Source organism: Cervus elaphus, chromosome 9 (assembly GCF_910594005.1).
Source record: "Cervus elaphus chromosome 9, mCerEla1.1, whole genome shotgun sequence".
NCBI classification, from domain to species: Eukaryota; Metazoa; Chordata; class Mammalia; order Artiodactyla; family Cervidae; genus Cervus; species Cervus elaphus.
The window spans coordinates 48888646-48901367 of record NC_057823.1 but is presented as its reverse complement, the minus strand read 5'-3'; the positions used below and the strand labels follow the sequence as shown (position 1 = coordinate 48901367).

Genomic DNA, 12722 nt, shown 5'->3' with positions numbered 1-12722 from the left:
CCTACCCAGGGAATGAAAGATAGATCTACTAGTGGACAATATTAAATATTCATTTTTTTCATGTGGATATCCTCCCACCCGTCACAGCCCAGAGAAAAATCACTCTTCACCCAGCCTTGTCTTATCATTTCTGTTAATATTTAGTCAGCATTTCCAATAAAGTTAACTTCTTCAGATGAAAAACTTTTACGTAGGTCCTACATAGCCGTCTACAGAGTATTAAAATCTGACTCCTTCCATTCTCGTAAATTTTTGGGTCTCATACCAAATTGAAGACACGAGAGATGCAGAATTCTAAGGTTAAATAGCTAGAAAATACTAGTTCAGACTGGAATATTCTTCACAGAGTGCGTGGGGACAAGGCTAAGTGTCAGAGGAAGAAGCATTCTAGAGAGACAAAGACAAATGTTTTCCACAGGAGCCCTCCTTCTGGCTGCTCTGATTTCTCCTGGTAAGTCAAAATTACTGTCTTAGAATCCTGACTGACTTTTAAAAATTGATTCCAAGGACAGATTTGAAAGTCATTAACATTACAATCACAACAGAAACTTGTATATTTGGTTGTTAACAGTGGAATAGGAAGCAAAGCTGAAATAGAGACACCGACGCAGAGAACAAACATGGACACCAAGAGGGTAATGGCAGGGTGGGATGAATTGGGAGACCGGGGATGACATATATACACTACCACGTATAAGACAGAAATCTAATGAGAACCTACCGTATTGCATAGGGGAAAAAGCAGCTTTGTCTGTGTGTAGGACATACATTGTTAACTTTAAAAATGCATTCCAATAAACATTAGGTGCAGACATATATTATTTGATTCTGCTTATACAAGGTAACTAGAATAGTCAAGTTCATAGAGTTAGAAGGTATACTGGTAGATGCTGTTGCGGGGGGCAGTGAGGGGAGTGGGGAGTTGGTGTTTATTGCAGACACAGTTTCCATTTAGGAAGGTGAACAAGTTGGGAGATGGATGAAGAGTTGCACAACAATATGAATGTACTTAGTGTCACTGAAACGCACGGTTAGATATGGTTAACACAGTATGTTTTATGTTATGGGACTTGTACCACAATTAAAAAAAAACATTTTAAAAAAAGGCAGAATAGGAAGAATACATAGGGTCAGGAGTGGTTCTCAATGATTTCCACCTGAATGTTCTATTTCTTTAATGAGAGAAGCAGAAAAGGAAGAACAATCTTAGTTTGGAATTAATTGGAACAAAATTATAAAATAAAGTTTGTATGAGAATCTGACTTAGAAAACCCCTGACACAAAAATTAGTATGGATTAGGACAAGGGGAACACTCCCCTGTCATAGCAAAAGAGCAAATGAATACATTAATTTCTTTTTTTTCTCTTTATTTTTTCCCTTATTTTTATTAGTTGGAGGCTAATTACTTTACAATATTGTAGTGGTTTTTGCCATACACTGACATGAACATTAATTTCTGATAATAATAACTAATATATGCCTCAATTCTGAAGGATAAATATTAGTGTCAAAGTGACTTGAAGCTTGGTCCCAAGGCATAAGACTTGTGAAACCCACCTTTTAGAGGTATATTCAAGAATATGCTTAATGGTCATATTCTGTAGCTTCTTTTCATAACATATATTAATGAATAGCAAAATACCTTTAAATACAATCAACAACCAAATTAGCAGATTCCTGCTTTTGCTTCCATTTTTTGCTAGTTTGCTTTGAAGTAAAACAATGAGTTTCTTAATGCATCTCTCTGTGAATATAAATAATTAGAAATCCAGGAAACAATTTAAAGGAACATTTATCAAGTGCTTACTCTAATAACGAGAAGTTGTCTGGAAAGTTTGCACAAAACATACGAAGAAAGCCAGCCCCCTCCCTCCATGTTTTACTGCTTCTCAGTTTTTCAAATAATTGTCATTACTCACTTCCCCACCTTCTCTTCACACTCCACTCTAGGCTAAATTAGTTTGACATGTTCTTATTTCTAAGAATCTCCTCTTCTATGTTAACGAATATGAAAGAGATCCATTTAGTGTTAAATAAACTTTGCTAACTCATAGTTTGTTTTTCCTTAAATTCAAATATCTTCTTGGATCAAGACTAAAAATAAAGAACATTTCGAAGTTACTCTAGAATCATTTCTTTGAGCCATGTTGTTCGATTATTTTGTTTAACCTAATCATAGAATTCCCCACGCCAAGTCATAAGCAAAGAAAAATTTTAAAGCACAATCTACAACTTTTTTGGGGGGGGGATAATATAAAACAAATAATAAAGATGAATGCTTGTAAATAAACTTACAAATACTCTGTATGTCAGAAAACAAACTTCCATGGCCAGGGAAAAAAGAGCCATCTTATAGCTGAATCAGGAGTTAAAGGCAGGCCACCCCATAAACTACAGAAAAAATCAGAGAAAAAGTATAATGAAAAGAGAAATTTTGAATCTACTGGGAGACATGAGGATAATGGATATTGGGACTATGTGGTCAGGAAATCTGCTTCTCATGTTTTTCCTTTTCAGCACTGGCTGGACCATGGGCTATTATATGTGCTGGCAAGTCTTCCAATGAGATCAGGACATGTGATGGCCACGGCTGTGGCCAGTACACGGCTCAAAGGTAATAGGGTTTCACACATACGCTCTTTCAGCTCAACCTCTTTGCTCAGTGTCCTTGCTGTAAGTTTCCACAAGTGCTCACCATCCTCTCCCTTCTGACAGCAGGAAAATTCAGAGGCAAAACCAGTTACATTACCATGTCTGGAGCAACTTCCAAGAACAGGGCTTCAACTGGGGGCTCTGAATTGAGAAGAGAGCACTGCATACAGACCACAGAGAGGAGAGCAGTGTTTTCTCTGTGTTTTCAAATGTTGACTCGTCTCACCTGGATTTTCCAACATGAAAACCAAACTTTACCATCCCATTTTATAGATGAGGAACTTGAAATGGGACACCAAAGGGTTGAGGGACCTGCCAAACACAGTTGAAGGTGGTTGAAGGCTGGGGGACTAGGATTCAGGCTTTCAGCTCTTCTTCCTAGCAGACTATGGTGTTACTGACCCAGGCTTTGGAAGGTAAATACCAAAGTCTGGCCCTAAGCAGGTAATCTCTTCCAGACAGTGAGGGACATACTATGAATTTTCAACAATTCTCAGTACTACTTAGGGAGTGCCACTTTCTGATGAAATAGCAACATGTCCAATTGCATTTAGAGAAGGCAATGGCAACCCACTCCAGTACTCTTACCTGGAAAATCCCATGGACAGAGGAGCCTCGTGGGCTACAGTCCGTGGGGTCGCAATGAGTCAGACACGACTAAGTGTGTACAGCACACGCAGCAATTGCATTACCAGTCACCACTCTAATCACAGAACTCTCACTCACACAGATACTATTCACAAAGCAACGTCTCATACATAGAATAGGGCTGAGAAATGGGACACAGGGGAAAGTGGCCTCTGAATTGCCAAAATTAAGGCTCAGTTAGTTCATAAACCCTAAAGTTTATGCACTTGACTCATTCAGTAACTTACTGGCTCCTCACATGGAACCTGCTCGATGTTGCTATACACATAATCCTGGTGTATCTGGCTAACAATCCTGGTGAATCTGACGTTCAGGTAGCCTATTAGAAGGGAGAAGAGCCTGGTAAGAGGAGGAAGAGTGAGGACTGTTAGAGACAACCTCAGGAAACCTTACAACCTGGGATCATTTTGCATTTGTGCTCCACACAGTTTAATAATTGTAGGAGGTATCAGTCACTATATTAAAATGTCATACACAATAAATGATGTGTATAGATCACTGAGAGAAAATAAGACTATGATTCTTTTTATATAACAGGTTCCCATAAAAAGTCAACTCTTTTCTAAGTGGTCTTGCAGATGTAAAGATTCAGGTATCTATAACGTTTATTTAAATTGATTGCCTCATCTCCCCCAGATGCCATATAATATTAATGGCTAATATTTTTTTTAAATGCCTCTTGTGAAAAAAACAAAACAAACAAACAAAAAAAATGCCTCTTGTGTACCAAATACTATCTTACACGCTTTAACCTTTACAACGTGATTATGAATACCTGCGGAGAGGGAGGTGAAAACTGACTAAACAGAGTGAGGAAACCTGGGACATCCCAACATTTTTGATACCCTGGACTGGGAACAATGAGTTAACCTCTGTTCCTGGCCAATAAAATTCCCAGGGCAGTTCTTCAGTCTGTTCACTCTTATTTACATCCTAGAAATCAGAGGCTTCACCAGGGTGTAGATGTCTTGTGCCCAGATGGCTCTACTGTTTACGCACCTTTCACCGGAATGATCATGGGCCAGGAGAAGCCTTATAAAAACAAAAATGCCATCAATAATGGTGTTCGGATCTCTGGAAGAGGTAAGAAGTGGTGTATGTACCTGGGGCATATAGTGGAGATCTTTGATGCTTATTTAATGTATATTCTATAGAGAGAAGTTTCATTCTTCTTTCAAAGGAACAAAACCTAGGAACTAAAGGACAAGGGTACCATACTAAAACAGCCCACACATTTTCCAAGATGTTTCACCACTTTCCCTACAGTCATCTTATTTATGCATACACTCCCCACATGGCTCTATACCTCACTGGGGCACTGCCCTCCTGAGGCCCACGTGGCTTTGCTTAACATCCTCCAAGCAAAATCACTTTCAGCAATATTAGCTATAAAGAATAGATGCTTTCATTTACCAGTTCCACAACTGGAAAATGTTGGCATTTCTGCAAGAGTTGATGTGAACTATTTTCAAATGTTCAGCTGTACTCGTGTCTAGTGGTGAAAGTGAAGTCCGAAGCTGTAAAGAACAATATTGCATAGGGACCTGGAATGTTAGGTCCATGAATCAAGGTAAACTGGATGTTGTCAAGCAGGAGATGGCAAGATTGAACATAAACATTTTAGGAATCAGTGAACTAAAATGGACGGGAATGGTCAAATTTAATTCAGATGACCATTATACCTATTACTGTGGGCAAGAACCACTTAGAAGAAATGGAGTAGCCCTCATAGTCAGAAAGAGTCTGAAATGCAGTACTTGGGTGCAATCTCAAAAACAACAGAATAATCTCAGTTGATTTCCAAGACAAACCATTCAACATCACACTAATCCAAGTCTATGCCCCAACCACTGATGCTGAAGAAGGTGAAGTTCATCAGTTCTATTAAGACTGACAAGGCCTTCTAGAACTAACACCAAAAAAGAGATGTCCTTTTCATCATAGGGCACTGGGATGCAAAAGTAGGAAGTCAAGAATAACAGGCAAACTTGGAATAACAGGCAAGTTTGGCCTTAGAGTACAAAATGAAGCAGAGCAAAGGCTAACACAATATTGTCAAGAGAATGCACTGGTCATAGCAAATTCCCTTTTCCAACAACTCAAGAGACAGCTCTACATATGGACATTACCAGGTAGTCAATACCCAAATCTGATTATGTTCTTTGCAGCCAGAGATGAAGAAGTGCTATACCATCAGCAAAAATGATAATTGGAGCTGACTGTGGCTCAGATCATGAACTCCTTATTGCAAAATTCAGGCTTAAATTGAAGAAAGTAAGGAAAACCCCTAGGCCATTCAGATATGACCTAAAGCAAATCCCTGATGATTAAACAGCGGAAGTGACAAATAGATTCAAGGGATTATATCTGGAGACAGAATGCCTGAAGAACTACGGACAGAGGTTTGTGTAACACTATTGGGGCTTCCCTTGTAGCTCAGTTGGTAAAGAATCTGCCTGCAGTGCAGGAGACCTGCATTTACTCCCTGGGTTGGGAAGATCCCCTGGAGAAGGAAATGGCAACCCACTCCAGTATCCTTGCCTGGAAAATCTCATGGACAGAGGAGCCTGGTGGGCTGCAGTCCATGGGGTCGCAAAGAGTTGGGCACGACTGAGCGATTAACACTAATACTATATAGGAGGCAGTGACAAAAACAATCCCAAAGAAACAGAAACGCAAGAAGGCAAAGTGGTTGTCTGAGGAGGCCTTACAAATAGCTGAGAAGAGAAGAAAAGTGAAAAGCAAAGGAGAAAGGCAAAGATAGATTCAACTGAGTGCACAGTTCAGAGAATACAAAGGAGAGACAAGAAGGCCTTCTTAAATGAATAATGCCAGGAAATAGAGGAAAATAGAGAAATAGAGGAAAAATAGAATGGGTAAGACTAAAGATCTCTTCCCAAAAAAGGAGCTATCAAGGGAACATTTCATGCAAGAATGGGGCATGATAAAGGACAGAAATGGTAAGCAAAAACAGAAGAGATTAAGAAGAGGTGGCAAGAATACACAGAAGAACTATACAAGAAAGGTCTTAATGACCCAGATAATCACAATGATATGGTTACTCACCTAGAGGCAGAGTATGAAGTCAAGTGGGCCTTATGAAGCATTACTAAAAACAAAGCTAGTGGAGGTGACAGAATTCCAGCTGAGCTATTTAAAATCCTAAAAGATGATGCTGTTAAAGTGCTGCACTCAACATGTCAGCAAATTTGGAAAACTCAACAGTGGCCACAGGACTGGAAAAGGTCAGCTTTCGTTCCAGTCCCAAGGAAGGGCAATGCCAAAGATCATTCAATCTGCCGAACAGTTGTACTCATTTCACATGCTAGCAAGGTTATGCTTAAAATCCTTCAAGCTAGGCTTCAGCAGTACATGAACCAAGAACTTCCAGGTGTACAAGCTGGGTTTCGAAGAGGCAGAGAAACCAGGGATCAAATTGCAAACATTTGTTGTATCATGGAGAAAGAAAGAGAGTTTCAGAAAAACATCTGCTTCATTGACTAGGCTAAAGTCTTTGACTAGGTGGTTCACAATGAACTGTGGGAAATTCTTAAAGAGATGGGAATAGCAGAACACCTTACCTGCCTCCTGAGAAAGCTGTATGTGGGTCAGGAAGAAACAGTTAGAACTGGATTTGGAACAACTGACTGGTTCAAAATTGAGAAAGAAGTATGACAAGGCTATGTATTGTCACCCTGCTAATTTAACTTATATGCAGAGTACATTATGTGAAATGCCAGGCTGGATGAATCACAAGCTAAAATCAAGATTTCTGGGAGAAATATCAACAACCTCAGGTATGCAGATGATACCACTCTAACGGTAGAAAGTGAAGAGGAACTAAACAGCCTCTTGATGAAAGTGAAAGAGAAGAGTGAAAAAACTGGCTTAAAACTCAACATTCAAAAAACTAAGATCATGGCATCCAGTGCCATCATTTCATGGCAGAGATGGGGGAAAACTGTAAACAGTGACAGATTTTATTGTCTTGGGCTCCAAAATCACTGTGGATGGTGACTGCAGCCATAAAGTTAAAAAACACTTGCTCCTTGAAGGAAAACTATGACAAACCTAGACAGTGTATTAAAAAGCAGAGACATCATTTTGCCAACAAAGGTCCATATAGTCAAAGCTATGGCTTTTCCAGTAGTCATGTAGAGATGTGATAGTTGGACCATAAAGAAGGCTGAGTGCCGAAGAATTGATGCTTTTGAACTGTGGTGCTGGAGAACTCTTTAGAGTCCCCTGGATTGCAAGGAGATCAAATCCTGAAGGTAATCAACCCTGAATATTTATTGGAAGGACTGATGCTGAAGCTGACGCTCAAATACTTTTGCCACCAGATGTGAAGAGCAGACTCAATGGAAAAGATCCAGATGCCGGGCAAGACTGAAGGCAAAAGGAGAAGAGGGTGACAGAGGATGAGATGGTTAGATGGTATCACCAATTTAATGGACAAAAATTTAAGCCAACTCCAGGAGATAGTGCAGGACAGAGGAGCCTGCTGTGCTACAGTCCACAGACTCACAAAGAGGGGGACACAATTTAGTAACTGAACAAAAACAACATTTTCAGAAGTTCTATGTTCTAGGTAAAGTCAGGTCTCCTGGTACTTCAGGTCCTAGGCTTCTTATTTGGTTGTTTTAAATCTATTGCAGTAGAATATACACACAGCAAAGTGCACAAAGCAAAAATGGCCAGCTCTATGAATTTTCACGAAGTAAGCACACCAGTGTAACCTGCTGGTTACACTATTCCAAGAAAAAGTACAACAGCAGCAACCCAGAGAGCCCTTGTACTACTTTTTAGCTTCTTAAAATCTTTTTGCCTAGTTTTTAAAAATGACTTAAATAGAATTAAACAGCATGCACTCTTTTGAGCGGGGGCCTTCTTTTATTCCCATGATGTTTGCAAGATTCATTCATCATTATTTACCTATAGTATCCATTGCATGCATGTATGTTTATTTATTTAATCATTCTCTAAATGGACATATGGGCAGTATCCAGTTTTAAGCAATTAGGAAAATGCTACTATGAACTTTCTAATACATGTCTTTTCATGAACATAAATTTGCATTCCTGCTGGGGGTAGGTTCAGTGACACTCCTCTCACCAAGGCTATGAGAAACACTTTGCTAGGCAGCTCGCATCCTTAAGGAGCTATCTGGAGGCTATCTTCTCTAGGCTTAAAATAAGAGAAATGACTGCCATTGAAAGGACTCCACTGAGCAGTCACAGTTGGCTACCTTGACTATCTACCCAACAGGCAGCAGAGGTGAAACAGTCATCAGATGCATCAGAAACAAGGATCTATGGCATTGTCTGGTTAATCACGGTGACCTAGAACCAAATAGATGGGCAGCGTACTAAAGCTTTATTTGATTTGTATAAAAGGAAACACTCTAGGTCTGATGAACAAAAAATTCTGACCTCAAATCAATTCTGGGTCTGAAAATCTTCCCCCAACACTATCAACTGATTCCCAGACTTGAGTCAGTTTACAGTCCTGGGGCTCTCTTGAATGAAAGGGAGGCTGAGCCCTTCTAAGGAAGGGCTGTCACAAAGCCAAAAATTTATACTATAAACCTTACTTGTAGCCATTCTCAAAGGGACCTGCTCTAGCCTTTTACCAGGATGACTGCACACTGGAGATGAAGACACTTAAAACTTTGACACTAATTCCTAAAGACACAGAAGGCACTGTGGTCCCTGACTAGGGCTCATGGAGTCAGGTGATCAAGACAGTTTTTCACTAGGGTCCATCTTACAAGTGGACTGAGTGCATCCATATGACTCCCTTGTAGCAACTTCCCCGGTCCAGAATGCATAGCTGGAATCAATATACTCAGCAACTGGCAGACGCTAGAGGAGTGGAGTTGCTGGGTCACTTGGTAGATGTACCTGCAGCATTAGCAGATACTGCCACCCGCTTTCCCAAAGTGGTGCTGTTCATTCACACTCCCAAGAGGAGTGTGTGAAAATTCCACTTGCTCCATACACAATACTTGGTATTATCTACTTTTCTCATTTCAGCCATTCTCATGAGTGTGTAATGGTATCTCCTTTAACTTTAATCTTCATTTCCCTATGGCTAATGATATTGAGCCCTTTTTCATATTTATTGATAACACTGATACTGTGAAGTGCCTCTTCATGTATTTTGCAAAATGTCCGGTGTTTTCTTAAAGGTATGTGGGAGCTTTTTGTGTATTTTGGACACAAGTTCTTTGCCAAATATGTATTATAACTATCTTCTCCCATTTTACAGTTCCTTTTTTTTACTTTTCAAATGTTGTTTTTTAATAAACCAAAATTCTTATTTTTAATGCAGTCCAATTTAGTAATATCTTCCTTTACTGTTAATAATTCTTATTACCTGTTTAAGACACACTTGCCCACCCTGAAGCCCTAAAGATATTCACCCTATGCTTTTGTCCACAAGCTTTATTGCTTGACCTTTCATATTTAGATTTATAATCCTTCTGGAATTGGCTTTTGTGTAAGGAATGAGAAGAATCAAATTCTTCTCCCATATAGATAACTGACTCCATACCATTAACTTGCCAATACTGTTATCTCCTCACTACACAGCAGTATCTTGTCATAAATCAAGGTCTGCATATATGTGGGTCTGTTTATGATCTTTCTACTGTTTTACATTGGCCAGTTGGTTAATCTTCCAGCAGTACTGCACTGTCTTAATTATCTTAGCTATAAAATACATCTTGATCTCTAATAGTATAAATCTTCCAACTCTGCTCATCTTTTTAGATTGCCTTGGCAAGTCCTGGGTTATCTGAATTTCCAAATAAATTGCAGAAGCAGTTTGTCAATCTCCACCAAAAATCTTGCTGGGTCTTAGATTGGGTTTGCATTGATTATACAGATCAAACTGAGAAGAACTGATGTCTTAGAAGTAATGGGCTTTTCAATCAATGAGCATGTTATATCTTTCACTTATTTAGATCTTCTTGCACTGCTATACTAGTAGTTGTATTAGTATCAATGTAGCACTCTTGGGCATATTCTGTTTAACTTACGTATATAAAATGTAGCTTATGGATTTTGCTTAGATTTTCTACAGCAGTATAATAAAAGCCACATATGTAATCTTAATTTTCCACATCCACATTAAGTAAAAGGAAACAACTTAATTTTAATATTTTAAGATCTCCAAATTATTAACATTTCAAAATGCAATTAATATAAACTTAGTAATGCTTAACTTTGGGGGGGTACTGTCTTCAAAATCCAGTGTGTATCTTATCCTTAAAGTGCACCTAATTAGCTACATTTCAAGTGCTGGCCAGTCAGTGGCTAGCAGCTACTGTGTTGGACAGGACACGTCTATAGCCTTTCTTACGCTTTCTGTCCAGCTGACCTGTGTGCACTGACACCAGATGTGTTGAAGTCTTCTACTACTACTGGGTTTCTATTTCTCCTTGTATCTCCTGTAATCTCTCCTTTATATGATTTTTGTGTTATATAATGATTATAATGATTTCTGTGTTATTTAGTGCCTGGATAGTTTTAACTATTATATCTTCATTGGATTTAGCATTATAATTGTCATTCTTTGTCTTGCTTCAATGCTTTTTGGCCTGAAGGTTAGAAGATGATAACCCTTGCTTTCCCTTTCCTTCCATTTGCAAGGTAAATCTTTTCCAGCCCTGAATTTTTATACCTTTTCAGTGACTGTCTAATTGTACACAGCACAGACTTTCATTTTGCTTTTCAAGCCAATATGAAAATCTTTTTAAAACATGAATTAACATTTATAGATACAACTCATATATTTGGTCCCAACACTGTTATTATTTTATAATTATGGTATTATAATGGTATTATTTCTATGCTTTGACAGGTCTTTTTTTTCTTCTGGTATTTAGAAAGCTTTGTATTCTTGTGCTTGTTATTTCTATTTTGCTTTGTTTTTTTAAAAGTCTGTTTTGTCAGAATCTGTCTTGAAGTTGACATTGTTCTGGGTCAATTTTTTCCAGCTAGCTGGTGTTTCTCAGCTATTCTTAATGCCTTTTTAAACTACTCATTTGAGTCTATTCTTCCTTCAGCATCTTGTAATTTTAGTCTTCATTTCTGATATGATTTTGTCATTTTCTTCTGTTCTCTCATTGAGTTCAATCAACCATCCTTTCTTTTTGTCTTTATTTTCATTTCTGCTCTTTAAAAAAAAACTTCTGATTCAAGGCTACTAAAACCTAGATAATGAATAATTTTACTTCTTCTTTTCTTTTAGGTTTCTGCATTAAAATGTTCTATATCAAGCCAATTAAATATAAAGGTTCTATCAAGAAGGGAGAAAAACTGGGCACTGTGTTGCCCTTGCAGAAAGTTTACCCTGGAATACAATCCCACATACATATTGAAAACTGTGACCTGAGTGATCCTACTGTCTACCTATAGATGGAAGACAAGCCGATCTTCGAAAAAGACAGCCATCTTCTTAAAACCTAGGCACCTATCCTGCTTTTCAATAAATTCGTGCTCAAATAGAAACATGATGAATGAAAGAAAGAAAAAAGCATTTTGATTTCAACTCATTGCCACTTTGATGTTTTGAGGGTCAGTTCATTTCTCAGGTCTGATCTGTAACCTATGGGATCAGGGGTGTGTTTTTTCTTAAAGATTTCTCAGTCCTAAATAAATAGGATAAACAAACATACAATTTCAAACTGGTGCCAACAGCAATGTTGACATTTCTAAAACTAGCTTTCTGCTTGAAAATAAGAAAAAAACCTTAACTGTTTTTAGGGCACAAGATTAGAGTGTTGTATAATGCTAGACACATAAAGTTCATAAATACCAAGGGAATAAACTCAAGGCTTCTTTTGAGTTAAGGCAGTAAAGAATTTCAGGAATACCCTTAGGTTTTGGTATTGGTATACCCAACCACTTTGGTGGTTGGAGGGTGAAGAGTTTACATGGATAAGACAGAATTTGCCAGTCTTGACATCCACACATTCCCAACACTCTATATAAGTTGTTGACCTTCCAGGTAATGAATGATAGTAGTCCAAGGGAATATGGAACATTGATTTCAGAAAGTCTACATTACGAGGAATACTAAAAAGAAAGAGATCTACCCTGACCTGAAGTATCTCATGCAACCAAGTCCGTCAGCCTCATCAAGCCATATGCCTGTAACAGCTACTTATTTTTACACATCATTGTATACCCTTATGATTCTTTCCTGGTTATGCTGACAACAGGTATAAGAGGGAAATAAGACCATATGACTATTCAAAGGACCAGAAATAATACGGCTCTGAGGATCTTAGTCAGTAAGAAATGAGTGAGGTGAATTCCTCCTTCTGGAAACTTTCTTCATGAATTTTTGCTTAAACTTTTTGGAATGTAGAAAACTCCAGTTGAATGACTCCATTCCTAGTGTAGCTATGCTA

The 12722-nt window shown here is 38.4% G+C and overlaps 1 protein-coding gene across 1 annotated transcript; it reads left to right on the top strand.

The window, feature by feature from the left end:
• The first annotated feature begins 218 nt into the window (after positions 1-218).
• LECT2 (leukocyte cell derived chemotaxin 2) lies at positions 219-11822 on the top strand. The gene is made up of 4 exons (XM_043912836.1): positions 219-451; positions 2519-2615; positions 4239-4384; positions 11558-11822. Exons 1-4 carry the CDS (start codon positions 406-408, stop codon positions 11722-11724), a joined length of 456 nt encoding a protein of 151 aa, XP_043768771.1. The 5' UTR covers positions 219-405; the 3' UTR covers positions 11725-11822.
• Positions 11823-12722: the final 900 nt, after the last annotated feature.

What these genes read in the sequence shown, in the direction of transcription:
- LECT2 (XM_043912836.1), top strand. Translation starts at nt 406, where the DNA reads ATGTTTTCCACAGGAGCCCTCCTTCTGGCTGCTCTGATTTCTCCTG. An exon ending in GGCTGCTCTGATTTCTCCTG is followed by an intron (nt 452 to 2,518) that starts GTAAGTCAAAAT and finishes TTTCCTTTTCAG; the next exon opens with CACTGGCTGGACCATGGGCT. An exon ending in GGCCAGTACACGGCTCAAAG is followed by an intron (nt 2,616 to 4,238) that starts GTAATAGGGTTT and finishes TTTACATCCTAG; the next exon opens with AAATCAGAGGCTTCACCAGG.